Raw genomic sequence first — 13,714 nt, 5'->3', positions numbered from 1 at the left:
CTCTGTTATTGATGTTTATTTTGCAGGAACAGCAATTTTCACAAACTCCTGCATATATACATTGTGAGAAAGAAATGAACTGCCAAATGACACAACGAACAAACCTGCTGTGCTGAGGCTTGAGTTTCCCTTTGCTTGCAGTCCAGCAGCACTTGTGTGCTAAATGCTGTGCTTTCAAAGAGCTCACAATGGGCTGCACACACACGCGGAGATGTAGGATGGAGGAAGATTACCGGGAGATAATGGAGCAAGTCAAATGAGAAAACATGATGAAACAGCAGAAAATGCACACTCTGCTTTGTTTCTTCTTTTCGCATTAATAAAGCTGGGGCTGTTGTGTTTATTGCCAAATGATAGCCTTTAAGTGTGTGTGGGTAATGACCTGCACAGCCCCACCAGCCCCTGGGGAGCGTGCTGACATTAACACCTCAGTGAACTGACCTGCAGCCTTATGCTGCACTGCAGCACACCATGTAGCAGCCTAAGCTCATTCCTGGGAGGATGGTGTGTGGTGCTGTTCTAGGAGCTCTGGGTGAAATGGCCCAGAGCCCCTGGCTGAAAGGTTTTAATTCAGTATCATTATGAAACATCTGAACAAGCCCGATCTTTCAGTATGCTATTAGCTGCAATGGATACTTCACATACTGCCGAAGCCTTATTTTCTGTCTAATTACACGCACTTACAGGCCATGCTGCCACTCTGAGTGGGACATTAGCAAAGGGTTTCACTACTCCCTGCTCTTAAGCTGTCAGCCAATAGCCATGTTCTGTTTCTTGTGCCCTGGGCTGTGCAAGGACCTTTTACATATCTGGAGCCTTCCCTGATGGCAGAAATTGTCTCCACATTATGATAATAGCAGGACACGGGGAAATGGTTTTAAGTTAAAAGAGGGAAGATTTAGGTTGGATGTTAGGGGAAAGTTCTTTACTGGAAGAGTGGTTAGGTCCTGGAACAGGCTGCCCAGGGAGGTTGTGGATGCCTCGTCCTTGGAGGTGTTCAAGACCAGGTTGGACGGGGCCCTGGGCAACCTGATCTAGTAAAGGTGTATGTTTGGTGGCCCTGCCAGGCAGGGGGTTGGAACTACATGATCCTTGAGGTCCCTTCCAACCCGGGTCATTCTGTGATTCTGTGATTATCTGTGCACTGTGTCCATAAGGTAGCTCACACCTGGGCTTGTCACTGTGCACAAGAGGTGAGCAGTTGGTTTTGTAGAGGGCTGAACAGAGACCTTTCTATTGCTTGCAGTGTGGTCCAGACACGTGGCACTGACTGACCAGAGCCTCACAAAATCATTGAACAAATAAATGTTATTTTGGTATTGCTTTATGGAATAGTATGGCCATGCCCATAGTTAGAAGGATTAGCTCATATCACATGCCTCAAAAATGCTTTCAGTGTGATTATGGCAAAAGAATCGTGCTTTGTATCGGTGCTGTAACTCATGCCATAAAATTACAGGATACCTCTGCAATCCATCTTTTATCTTCCTTCACTCCCTATTCTGCCTGTTTTCCAGGACAATTCTGGAGTTACCGTCATATTCAGGAACTGAGTGATGCAGCCTGAGAAATAATCCTAAGAGGTTTTGAGGGGGAGAAAAAGTAACACGCAAGGAGCCGGCAGTGAGAGGTAATGTCACACACAGCACAGCACATGCAAAGGACTGAGGCACAAACCCTGAGGTGCAATGGAGCTCCTGGGCAAAAGGGCAGAAGCTGGTGGGTTGGGAGCCCCTTAGTGCAGGCAGGACCCTGCCATCAAGCGCAGATCATGCAAGGACAGTGACCACTAGTGGAGAAGCTGGATAAAATCTCTGTGGTTATAGTCCGTGGTCACTGTACTCCTGAAGAGCTGCTGATGCTGGTGGATGGGCAGAGAAAAGAAGCTGGCTGGAAAGCTTTATAAAGAGCTTTGTGCAGTTCGGGGCCCTGTTCTCATTACATGGTTGGAGAAGAGGAGCACAGCCTTACTTGCTAAAGGACAGGGGAAGATATGCACATAAGTCTAATGCAAAACTCCCATTCACCCTCGTGCACATCATCCTGAGGTTTTGCATATGAACCCAGGGTAACAGTGAGTAGAACACAATGTCTCCTATGGCTTTGTCAGAGTTTCTTGGTGATATTTTCTTGTCCTGTCACAACACAGAGACGAAGCCAGATGAAGCTGTGCATCTCTCTCTGTTTGTCCCTGACAATCTGAAATTTCATTTAATTTCTGTTCATTGAGCACCTCCCATTAATAATGTGAGATGTGAATGTGTTCCTCTCTGTATTTTTGCTTGGCTCTGTGCAGAAGAAACATGCCTGTATGTCTGGCACATCACGGCTATGTCTGGCTTTGCCCAGCAGCTCACACTGTGCTGCTCTCTGGCACAGTGCATGGGGAACACACAGCAGTGATTTCCTGGTGTGCCAAATACACAGAAGGTTCCTTTGATTCTTCTGCCTGTGGAAGATGGCAAGAATGATTTCTCTTCATGCAGCTGACTTCAGTTTATGCTCTGTTTCCTTCCGAACTCTCAGAAATCGATGCTGCTGATAAAACATGTCCGCAGCCTTTAGTTCTCAAGGACTTATCACATTTCTTATCATATTTCTTTTTCTAGTCAGTGGCCACCTAAGAGCCTGCAGTATAATGAGACAGACCACATTTGCAGAGAGTTTACGCTGAAGAAACGTGCTCTCACCACAGTCAGTATTGCAGTAATGGTCACACTTGCTTCTCAGAAGTATTTTGTTTTCATATGGTGTTTATAACCAGAGCCATAAATCTGGGAGACACTTTACATGCTTCATTACTTGACTGAAATTCCATTTAACTCATTGAAAGCTTTCCTATTGACCTCAGTGGGATGGGTGATTGTGAAATAAGGAAATGCCAGTCTATTTTAAAATGAGACTTGTATCTATGTCACCATGGTTAGCAGGAAATAAAACAACCTGCGTATTGTTCACCAACAAGTTTCACATACAGCTGACCTGCTGCCTCCATGCACCCAGCTCTCACATGGAGTGCAGCAATAGCTGCTCAGGGATACCTACTCATCCCAGTGGTGTTTAGAAACACATGTATAAGAGGAAGAAGAAAATATCCAAGCCTAAGTGATGTGGCTATTCATATAAAATAGAAATTGCACAAAAGTTAAACAACCAACAGGAGGAAGCATCACAGCCTGCTTCTGACAGCCTCGATGGAGAAGCTCCCTTGTAGCCTTAATTCCACACATTTCTGTGTAGAAAATACTAATCTTTTAATGAATCACACTTTCTATGGATAATGTTAGGAAACCTTGATCTTCCTTTTTGAATTGTAATACAGCCTGAGGTTCTGACCTGATTGTCAAGAGCACTCGGTCAAAAAAAAAACCAAAAAAAACAACAAACCCAAAACAAAACAAAACAAACAAACAAAAAAACCAAAAAACCCCCAAAGGTTATGAAGATTTAACAATGACACTTGTCCAGATAATTAAATATGATTCAGGAGCCGCTGCTGGTTTGCCATCTGTATGTTACTCTGTGGGTAAAAGCATGAGAGTGCAGCAATGAGCTCATTGCAAGCCTTCAGTCTCCAGGGATTTTACGGAGATGTGAGGACACTCAAGAAGCTCTTGTCAGAACCCTGCATGGCAATGCCAATTAATACTGAAAATAATTACAGCTGTGCGACTGCAAAGTATTATTTTGCAAAGACTGTATTTAAACACCATCCAGATTTCCACATGCTGACGAGGAAAAGAGGAAACAGCGCGGTGGTGTCTGTGAAGCGCATGCAGAAACAAGCGCTTCGCTAGCGATGAAATGGTTGATAGCGCCTTTATCGGCATGCAGTCATGTGTTTAAATAGCGTGAGCCACAGATGACTGTTTCAGCTTCTCATCTGCCTTCTGGGAGGCAAGAAAGGGCTCCTTGTTTGATTTGTAAGAGGATACAGCTTGTTGCACAAGGCAACGGAGGAGCTGCTTTGGACTCCTGCCACAAGGAAGTGCAGTGGGTGCAGCCACCGTGCAGGGAACGTTGTGAAAGGGATTAGAAAGGAAACGTGCCTCTAAAGAGCACAGCAAAGAAAACGAATGACCCCATCTGGTCAGTAAAGGACAGAGGTGGTAACACAGTGAAGAGAAGGTTGCGGGGTGACCTCACTGCAGCCTTTCAATACCTGAAAGGAACTTACTCCCAGGGGGGGAGTAAACTCTTCGAAAAGGCTGATAATAGCAGGACTAGGGGAAACGGTTTTAAGTTAAAAGAGGGAAGATTTAGGTTGGATGTAAGGGGGAAGTTCTTCACTAGGAGAGTGGTCAGGCCCTGGAACAGGCTGCCCAGGGAGGTTGTGGATGCCCCGTCCTTGGAGGTGTTCAAGGCCAGGTTGGACGGGGCCCTGGGCAACCTGATCTAGTAAAGGTGTATGTTTGGTGGCCCTGCCAGGCAGGGGGGTTGGAACTACATGATCCTTGAGGTCCCTTCCAACCCGGGTCATTCTGTGATTCTGTGAATTTGAAACAAACAAGCAAAAAAATGATGGTTTTCTCTTGTCACTTTCAATGTCTTTCTTCTTCACCACCTTGGTGTGGGAATCAGATGTTGTTTCTGCATATTTCCAACATTTGTAACAACATTTGGACACTCTCGAGCAGTTTTATGTCCTTTTTGTACTGTGGCACCCAAACTGCACCAAGTATTTGACGTGAGGCCATAGTAGTGCAATGCAGAACCCCTTTCCTCGACCACCAGTATCCCGTTCCGTGTTGCTGCTGTGTAACAGCACTTAAAGGAAAGGAGACATTACTCCTTCTCCTGCTCGATAAATGCTTCGGACTACGCTTCCCACGGTAACTCGCGGTGAGGCCGCTCCGCCTCCTTCTTCCTTCTTCCTTCCTCCTGTCGCAAAGTGTCGCTCCGTGCGGTGCCGTGCGGTGCCGGTGGCTGCGGGCCGTGCCCGGAGCTGAGCCCGGCGCCGCCATGGGTGGTGGGCGTTGAGTCCGTCCCGCTCGGCCGGCGGCGGCATGGAGGAGGAGAGCATGGAGGAGGAGGGTGGCGGCGGCGGCTGCTGCGAGGCCATGATGGACGATCAGAACCACAACACTGGGCGCCGGTGGGTACGGGCGGCACCTGCTGGGCCCCGCCACCGTCACCCCTCTCGGTGACCGCCCCCCGCCGGACGCTGCTGAACGTGGAGCCCGAGGCCAACGGCGTGCTGAGGAACTGCGACCCGGCCGGCGCTGCGGGCAAGGGGGGACCGGGAGGCATCGCTGCCGCCATCAACATCAACGCCTCCACCTCCAAGTTCCGTGAGTGAGCCCGGGGCTGCCCGCTTCATCCCATTGCTTATGGCCGAGCTTCGGGGCTGGGCTGGGCTGGGTGGGGAGTGGAGCCTTCGTGAGAGTGGTTAGGCCCTGGAACAGCTGACCAGGGAGGTTGTGGATGCCCCGTCCTTGGAGGTGTTCAAGACCAGGTTGGACAGGGCTCTGGGCAACCTGATCTAGTAAAGGTGTATGTTTGGTGGCCCTGCCAAGCAGGGGGTTGAAACTACATGATCCTTGAGGTCCCTTCCAACCCGGGTCATTCTGTGATTCTGTGAAATGTAGACCTTTTCCTGCCGTCTTGCTGAGCTAAGGCTAAAGGAAGGGAAGGCCTTTCTGCTGTTCTTTTTGATTCTACTTTCATTTCTAGCAGTCACATCCCTGGGCAAAGTTCGTCCTTTTCCCTAATGGCTCTCAGAAAAGTTGGATTTGGTGAATGAATTCCTCGAACTGTAGCCGTGTAATTGCCATGATGAAATTATGATGAGAAGTGCGCTTCTTTTTCTTCTTCCCCATGCCAGCTCACCTGCACAGCTCCTCAGAAGCCAGAAGTTCAGGCTCCCTGCAGCCTCAGCTCCGTGGCTTTCGGCTCATTGCCAGGGCCGGCTGCTTTGAAGCTGGGGCTCCCAGACTCCCTAAGCTTGCTGGCTCAGTGCCTGCCTAGCTGTCAGGGCCCCAGGTACCTTGGGTGGCTTGTAAATCCTTGGGAAGGTTGCAGGGAAATGGTGCTTGGCCTTGCTAAAAGGAGCCCTTTAATTCCCAATTCAGAAGTTGAGAGCTGGAGGTTTTCCTTCTGTTTCAGAGTGGAAACGCTTGCAAACTTTGGATCTTACACAAATGGGAAGGTAATTTCCTGGCTAGACCATAGCACGTATGTGAGGAAAGGTGTGATTTTGGTTAGCATGTGCTTTTTGAGTTCTTGATTTTGCTCTTCCAGCATTAATATCCCAAGGCAGTAGTCGTCCTACTGAAGAAAATGAAGAGTCCTTTAAAATACAAAAATCTGTGAGGTGTTACACCCAGTACAACTTTTCTACACCTACTGTTGGTGATGTTTGTGTATGAACATCACAAATCCATTGAAATAGAGAGGATAGAGAAAGTACAAGAGCTGAACAAGGGTCCTACATGTTCTGATCCTCATGCTGACAGAGGGCTCCTCGATCTCTACTTAATTATCACATATGGATAAAGGGAGAGAGGTCTCCTCAGAGGTAAGCGGGCAGTGAACAGGGAGGCAGCTGTGCTTGTTCCCTTCCTGTTCGCTGTGTATTCGCAACGGCAGGGCACATGTGCAAAGCTGCACCTGTCTCTTCCTCTGGATTTTTTCCTCTAAAGCAAACAAACAAACAAAAATCCATTACCTGTGTTTTAATATGTAATTACTTGCAGCTTATTGCTTTTGTTCGTGTTTTTAGTTGCGGACTAATGCGGTCTAATTCATCGTGTAGATTAATGGAGGAAGAAGTTTTAGAAGGGTTTAGAAGCTTCCGTCTAGAGGGTGCAAGTAAATTCTTCTTTCTTGAGATTAGGATAAGGCTGAGAACTAAGATGTGGTAAAGCGTAGCTCCTTTAATGGCTTTTATTCAAGTTAGAGCAAAGAAAATCTCCTATGTTGTGGCAATCTTGTAAGTAAAGCTATTTCCAGTTGGTCAGATTCAGTCCTAGCTAATGATTTGTAAAGCAATACTGCCATGAAAAATGTTTCCTAAATGTCATAAAGGAGGAAGTAAGAACTTTTATTGCTTTAAGAGAAACCTCTTCCGCACTGGTAACTGGGGACATACCCTAATTGTGGGGTGGATGTGCAGTTTTCCTTTTTCATCCTTTCCAAACTAGTGTGAATATGAATATACGTAATCCCAGTCCCATTTTGGATGGGCACATAGGGCTGCGAGTGTCAGCATAACCAATAAGCTTCTGCCTGCCCTGCTGTATAATGTACAGTGCTTTGCACATAGCTGCATAGACAAGTAGTGTGATGAGAGAGGAAAAAAGAGTTTAACGTTATATTTACTAAAAAGTCATAGTGCAGATAGAGAAACCTGTCATTAAAAACAAACTGAAAGCTGGTGTGATACAGATCCATATAGAGCCATCCCCTGTCTGAACTGTTGTGCTGTAGTACAGCAAGTCTCATGTGCTCACACAGCCTGACAAGAGAGAAGGGAGAAAAATAAAGTCACGGGTCTACAGTGATGGCTGCAGGTCCGCCCAGCACTCTTTAGGTGTCTGTCTGATGTCATTATGCTTACACAAAGCATTCTGATAGATGGTTTAGAGAAGGCTGTATTTCAGTTCTGGCTATGGTACTGAAATATCTAGGTTATGCTGTGAAGCTCATGCATATTCTTTTACACTTGTGTGATTTCAATGCCGCATTTGACTTGCACAGTTTTTCTTTTGAACTTCTCAGTGCATGGAAAAGCAGCAGTTGCTTTTCTAGCTTTGCTTGTGAAATATAATTTGCTAAAAAGCATCAGCGTCCATTGAATCAGATGTGGGCGGAACAGGGAGAGAAAGCCCCAAGTGTGTGTTGCTACAGAATCCACTACTTCCCACAAACTTGACCAACTTCCAGAAAATGAAGCTCATCTTTTAGAATCGCCCTTACTCTGCAGGTTGGAAATGGAGGCTGTTGGATGCATATTCTTTTTGATCTTGGATGCCTGTTATAGGGATAAACTATGAAGAAAAGCATCCCAAAAAGACTGCAGTAGCAGCATACTGCCCTCAAAAAGGCTGTTGCTGACTTGGGACAGTGACGGAAACCTGGAAGTAATCTGGTTTCTGGATTACAGATACAAAAAATAGCGATTGTTTGATGGCCTTAGCAAGGGAAACGTAAGTGTTGCCTTGTCTTCAGAACTGAAGTGTGGGAATCAAAGTGTTTCTAGGAAGTTAGGTGGAACCCATGAATAATGTTTCCTATGCAAATCTACCAGTGCTTTTTTAGAAAGCATTTTGTGCTTTACTTGAGTAGTGCTTCTAATCGGTGGACCTCACTGCTTCTTTCTCCTTCTGTGTGTGTATGTACAGAATATATATATATAGGAAATATATGGATTAGGACTGAATGTTGGGAAAGGACCCTAACTACAACTGGAGACAAAGGGAACTGCATGAAGGTTGAGGCCAGGTGAACTGTTGGCCTCCTCTGGGGTGCGTAATGTGGACACAGCTGCTGGGAAGGACATTGGAAGAGGCAATCTGTATTTTTTCTTTTGATTTAAATAAAAAGATGCAGATTGAAGCATGGGCTTTATTTGTAGATGCAATTACCTTAGAAGAACTGAATTGTTCCTTTATTTCCTTTCTGCCAGCTTATAGGCGTGATTTGAAATTGCATGTCACTCATTTGCTCCTGGTCTTTTAGTTAAGAGTCACTAAATGTAGTTTTTTCCTTTTCCTTGTAGTAATGAATGTTATAACGATTGAAGACTATAAGAGCACATACTGGCCAAAGTTGGACAGTGCCATAGATCAGCTTTTAACTCAGAGTCCTGGTGACTACATCCCTATTTCCTATGAACAAATTTACAGGTAAGGAAATCTTTCAAGTGCTTTGTGACTTCCTTTTTGTATGTTAATGCTTGTTCTGTCTTGCAGCCTATGCATGTGTCATATTTTGTATTTATGTGGAAGGAAGGGAAGATTAAATAAAGTAGAACACTGTCTAAATCATATGAATGGGTAAATATCAGATATATATCTTGATATCCCGTATTTTCAGAATTAATACTGAATGGGGAAAAAATACATGAAATGTTGATGCAAATATAATCACCATCACAGTTGCTTAGTGTAATACATTATGAAATGTATTGAAGTCTCAACATCCCTTTTCTCAAAGGGGAAGAAGAGAAGGGCATGGTAGGTTTCTGACTTAGTATTTCAAAAGGATTATTTTTCATAGCTAGTAGAGTCAACCTGGTGCAATGGAAGTGCAGATGTAAACTGAAGCAGTGGTGCTGAGCTCCTTTTATATAAGTTGTCACTTGTATGCTTTACACGAGATAGATTGGGTCTGATTCCTTTCTGACCAGCTGTACTGCTGCTGCATGCGTGGTAGAGGCTGACATGGTTCAGTCCCTTACGTCTGCTTTCCTGTCTGGTGAATACCTGACTTGTGTCTGGCCTGGAGATTTGCCTTGCCTTGCTTTGTTTAGAAAGGAATCTTGTCACTCAGCAGCCTTGCACTGCAGACCCAGCTAATGCATGGTTGGTTACAGCAGGAAGGTTTGCTTCAAAGCTGTGCTACTGCTCCAGACAAAAATACTAAAAGCTTTTAACCTGTGAGTTTCTCAGGAGATTGACTAAAATGGGTGGTTTTGTTCTGTAGGTGAGAAGTATCCAGCTGTAGGTGAATAGGGCAGAAGGTGGGGGCTGCTGCTGCTGGTCCTTTCCTGCAGCATAACTGAGCATAGTGTTGCAGGCTAAGGAATAACACGGGCATTTCAGTCAATTCTTGCTCTTTTCAGGAAGTTTCAGTCTCCTGTCCACCTGTTCTTAGCTGTTGATCCCTCTAGTTTGAAACTCTGGGTTAAGGAGCCAGATACCAGATAGGCAGACCTTCAGTCTTGCCTCTTAACTCCAGTTAAGAACTTCAGTAAAATTCCTATTTCCTCTTCAAGCTTTTGGAGCTGCTTTTGTCGGGGTTAAGACATCAGCACAAGTATAAATAACAGTGGTAGTCAGTTTGACTTGGGATGGGTTTTGCAACTTTAGTGTGCGTAATGAAACTCACCTCTCCAGCTTGAAATGACGTAGGTGCAAACAGCCACCAGGAATAGTGAAGTCATCATCTGCTGGCAGTCCTCCCTAATTGACATGTTCTATACCTAGTTAAGATTCTTTTTAAAATTATATGTTAAAGGGATGATGGGTTTTAAGTTAATCCTATTGAGTCCTTAGACATCAGAGTGAAACTTAATGCAGTATTTTAGTGATACACAGATGTCTGAAGCGTGTATTTTTACTATTATTGAAACAAGGCTGCAACTTAGCGTTGCTAAGAAAGCTGGCATGCCACTTCTGGAGTTTTCTTTTAAAGCTGTCTGTGAATGTAATTACACTGACACAGCCTTTTCCAGCCTGGTGATTTATTTGTTGTGATGTCCCTTTGCCTGTATTACAATCTAGACAAGATAGATTGAGGATGGAAGAAAGCTCCTTTTTGTTGACTTTAGTGATGATGCTTCCTTGGAGTGTCATAAGTAATAGACTTAGGGTGCAGATCCTCTCTGCTTCCCTGTGCTAGTTCTTTGTGCTTGTGCTTTGAAAATTAGGGTGTTTATGAGTCTCAAGCAGTGAGATGTCTTTTTTTGTTGTTGTTGCAGTATCTGTGTGCTGAATAAAGGAATTGAGGTTTCTGTTTTGCAGACTTGAAATGTCTTATTAGGTACTCAAGCTAGAGTATTTGCTGTGGTCAGTAACTGCAGGTGACTAATCCACAGCAGTGAAAGATAGGAGATAACTTCAGAGGTGTGTATGCTGATATTTGCTGTGGATCAGTTTACACATAAGCTACCAAAGTGTGATTAGTGACTGTTCTCATCTTTGAGTCCAAAGCTTGCCTGTTTATAGCTGCTTCCTCTTAAAGGAATGAAGTTAAATACTGTTGACGGAGTTGTAACAAAGTGAGATGAGGAAAAAGCGGGCAGCCAAGTTGTGCTTCTGACAATCCTTACAAGTGTTTCTTAAGGCTAATGCAAGTAGATTGCTGTTCTTCAAAACACCTTACAATCTCAGATCTTCGTTCCTCCCACTAACTGTCCTACTTGAGTGGCGCTGAGCTATGTTAACGGGGCTAACAAGTCAGTGACTTCTTTGGGGGTAATAGAAGGGCAAGGATGATTCACGGAGTCAGCCTACAATTGGGAAGTGAAAACAGGATCTGCAAATGGGGAAGTAACATCTAAATATAAATGTTCAGATAAAGTATAAACATGTCCTACACGTACTTATAAAAACCGGTGTTTGACTACAGGATATGTTGCAGAAGTAAGTACAGTGATAGTGCATGTAGCCATAAGCAGACCTGCTTTAAAATTCAGTTTAGTTAGGTTGTTATAAATGAAGCTGTCAGCTTGAGGAAGCAGCTGTATGCTCACTGGTGATGCAGCAAAGGCTGTTGGTGCGCTGGCTGGCTTGTAAGAGATCATAGAAGTCATTCTGGCTTTTCATACTGATGTTTCTTTCTTTGATCTAAATTAAATTGATGTGTTTGCTGTTGCAGCACAATGACAAAATATTTTCTGCTCCTGATTGTTCCAGAATAGGACCTGCTATTGGTAGACTTAGTGTGCAAGAATTAGGTTTTTTGACTATGTTTTAAGACAATACCAAACCACGTGTTATTTTCAAAGTATAAGAGAGGGAATGGTGTAAGGTATCTTTATGGCTTCAAAAACCAACAGAGGCTTGCCAAATTAGAGGACTTCACGTGGGGGTGAGCAAAGTAGTTTATAGTGTTTTTTGAAGTTGTCAAAGGGAACAAATAACAAACTTGTAAAAGGTACAGGAATATGAAATCTGTTACTGTTAATCTGCTCGTCAGATCTTCCAAAAGGATTTGAGAGTGGCAGTTACTGAAGTAGAGTGCTGTCTTGGTCCCTCAAGTCCCAAAGCTGGTGCTTTGTCTCCCATGCATTACAAAATTAGAGTAGCCCTGAGCTCTGTCAGTGCCACCTTTTCATGATTTTTTTTTTCTTTGCATCACTTGCTTAGTAAGGAATCTCAATGTGATTATACCATTAGAGGGGCACTGTGTTGCTGTACTGTTTCTTGTAGGTACCATTAAAAACATACCGGAATCATAGTCTAGGATCCAGACATTTCTGTATTTAAATTTGTCTGTGCATGTTCTAAGGAACAGTCTTTAGCCTAAACTACTTGTTCTTTCAGTACTCCATGTAGTTGGAGAGAGAGGGGCAGGACAGAGGTGTGGGTAATAAGGTTTAGCCTGCTTAAGGTACCAGATGAAGGCTTCTTGTTTTTGGCAGCTGACTGCAGAGAATGTAAGCACTGTAGTGAGGTAGAAGTTACTTGGTGCTGATAATGCCCTGAAGATGACTGCCTTAATGCTACTTGCTGCTTAAAGTTGTGCGTGTCTGTATTTGCCTTACAACCATTGCAAATGTGTTTTAAATACCTAAACCTAATGCAGATATGCTGTTATTACAATATGAGAGCAGTAAAATGTTCTTAAAAAGCAAAAGTGACACCAAAGAGCAGAATTAATGCAGCCAATCCATGATGTGGAGAATAATAGTTGCATTGCTCTTTGCACATCTTTATTTATTGTGAAATATAATTGATAGTTGGGTGGTGGTTTTTTTTTGTTTAGGTTTTAAGTCACAGAAGATAGGACAACATGCATAGGGCTTTATTTTCTGTTCAGAAGTGCACTGTTAAGAGAATTCATTGTAAGTTAAGCTGTAGTTAGGTGGGGTGAAGGATGATGAAGGCATGGATGACTTTAGAGTCTACTGGAGTTCATTTGAAGCTTAGAGCTGCATTCAAAAGTTCAGCTATCATTCAGTGAAGTCTGTTTGCATCTGAATTGAGACTTGAACGAAATATTTTGAAGTCTGTTACCCTTCATTGCAAACTGTTGTAAGTTCATTGTTTGTTCCTATATTTGTCTCTGCAGTTGTGTGTATAAGTGTGTATGCCAGCAGCATTCGGAACAGATGTATAGTGACCTAATAAAAAAGATAACTAACCACTTAGAGAGAGTCTCAAAGGAGCTGCAGGTAAGAAGCTGCACAATCTAATTCTATCTTTCCTGGGATCTGTGCTTATACTGGAGCAGCATGTAGGTGGCCTATGGAGGGTGTTGCCATTAATTGTAATTTATGCCAGTTTACTAAATTGGGAACTGCATCACTCAGTGACAGAATACCAACTACAAGGTCTGACTGTATGGCACCCATTAGCCTTAGAGATACTGTGTGGACAGCAGTGCCTAAAACTTAATATAATACGGAATCAAAGATTTGAGAAGGGGAAATCTAAGGTGTAATCTGAAATGTAAACACTTCAGTCAAATATAATCTGAGCATGACATGGATATCTGCCATTCCTTTGTTAATCTTTATCAACTGCTTTATAGTCTTTATGCTTCATAAGCAGTGCAAAAATCTAAAGGAAGAAATTAAAGTGAATCAAGTATGCAGTAATTCATAGCTGGTATTTCATAATTCATGTGAAGATTGTGTGCTACAGTTTATTCTGCATTTTTCTTGGCTATCTCTAGATGTCAGTGGTTTACAGCAGTCCTAATACAACTTGTATATACCTATCTTCATTGCATCTTATTTGTGCATCCATGTTTGTTTTCATGTGTGCTCCTCATTGAAAAATCCCTTTTAGGTTAGAATCTTCAGGCATGTGCTTGACATTGTCAT

The 13,714-nt window shown here is 43.7% G+C and overlaps 1 protein-coding gene and 1 long non-coding RNA gene across 2 annotated transcripts in view; both read left to right on the top strand.

The window, feature by feature from the left end:
• Positions 1-3,437, top strand: part of LOC107316203 — a 44,636-nt gene extending 41,199 nt beyond the window's left edge. The window contains exons 4-5 of the long non-coding RNA XR_001556230.1: positions 1,518-1,630; positions 2,610-3,437. This is a non-coding gene — a long non-coding RNA (uncharacterized LOC107316203). The remainder of the gene's footprint in view (positions 1-1,517; positions 1,631-2,609) is intronic.
• Positions 3,438-4,948: 1,511 nt separating this feature from the next.
• Positions 4,949-13,714, top strand: part of CACUL1 (CDK2 associated cullin domain 1) — a 34,755-nt gene continuing 25,989 nt past the window's right edge. The window contains 4 exon segments of the mRNA XM_015867458.2: positions 4,949-5,115; positions 5,118-5,291; positions 8,720-8,846; positions 12,958-13,060. Of these exon segments, the coding sequence (XP_015722944.2) occupies positions 5,007-5,115; positions 5,118-5,291; positions 8,720-8,846; positions 12,958-13,060 (513 nt within the window). The 5' untranslated portion in view covers positions 4,949-5,006.

This window comes from Coturnix japonica, chromosome 6 (genome assembly GCF_001577835.2).
Source record: "Coturnix japonica isolate 7356 chromosome 6, Coturnix japonica 2.1, whole genome shotgun sequence".
Classification (NCBI taxonomy): Eukaryota; Metazoa; Chordata; class Aves; order Galliformes; family Phasianidae; genus Coturnix; species Coturnix japonica.
Note: the sequence above shows the minus strand (reverse complement) of the source record. Positions and strands in the feature narration are given on the sequence as shown.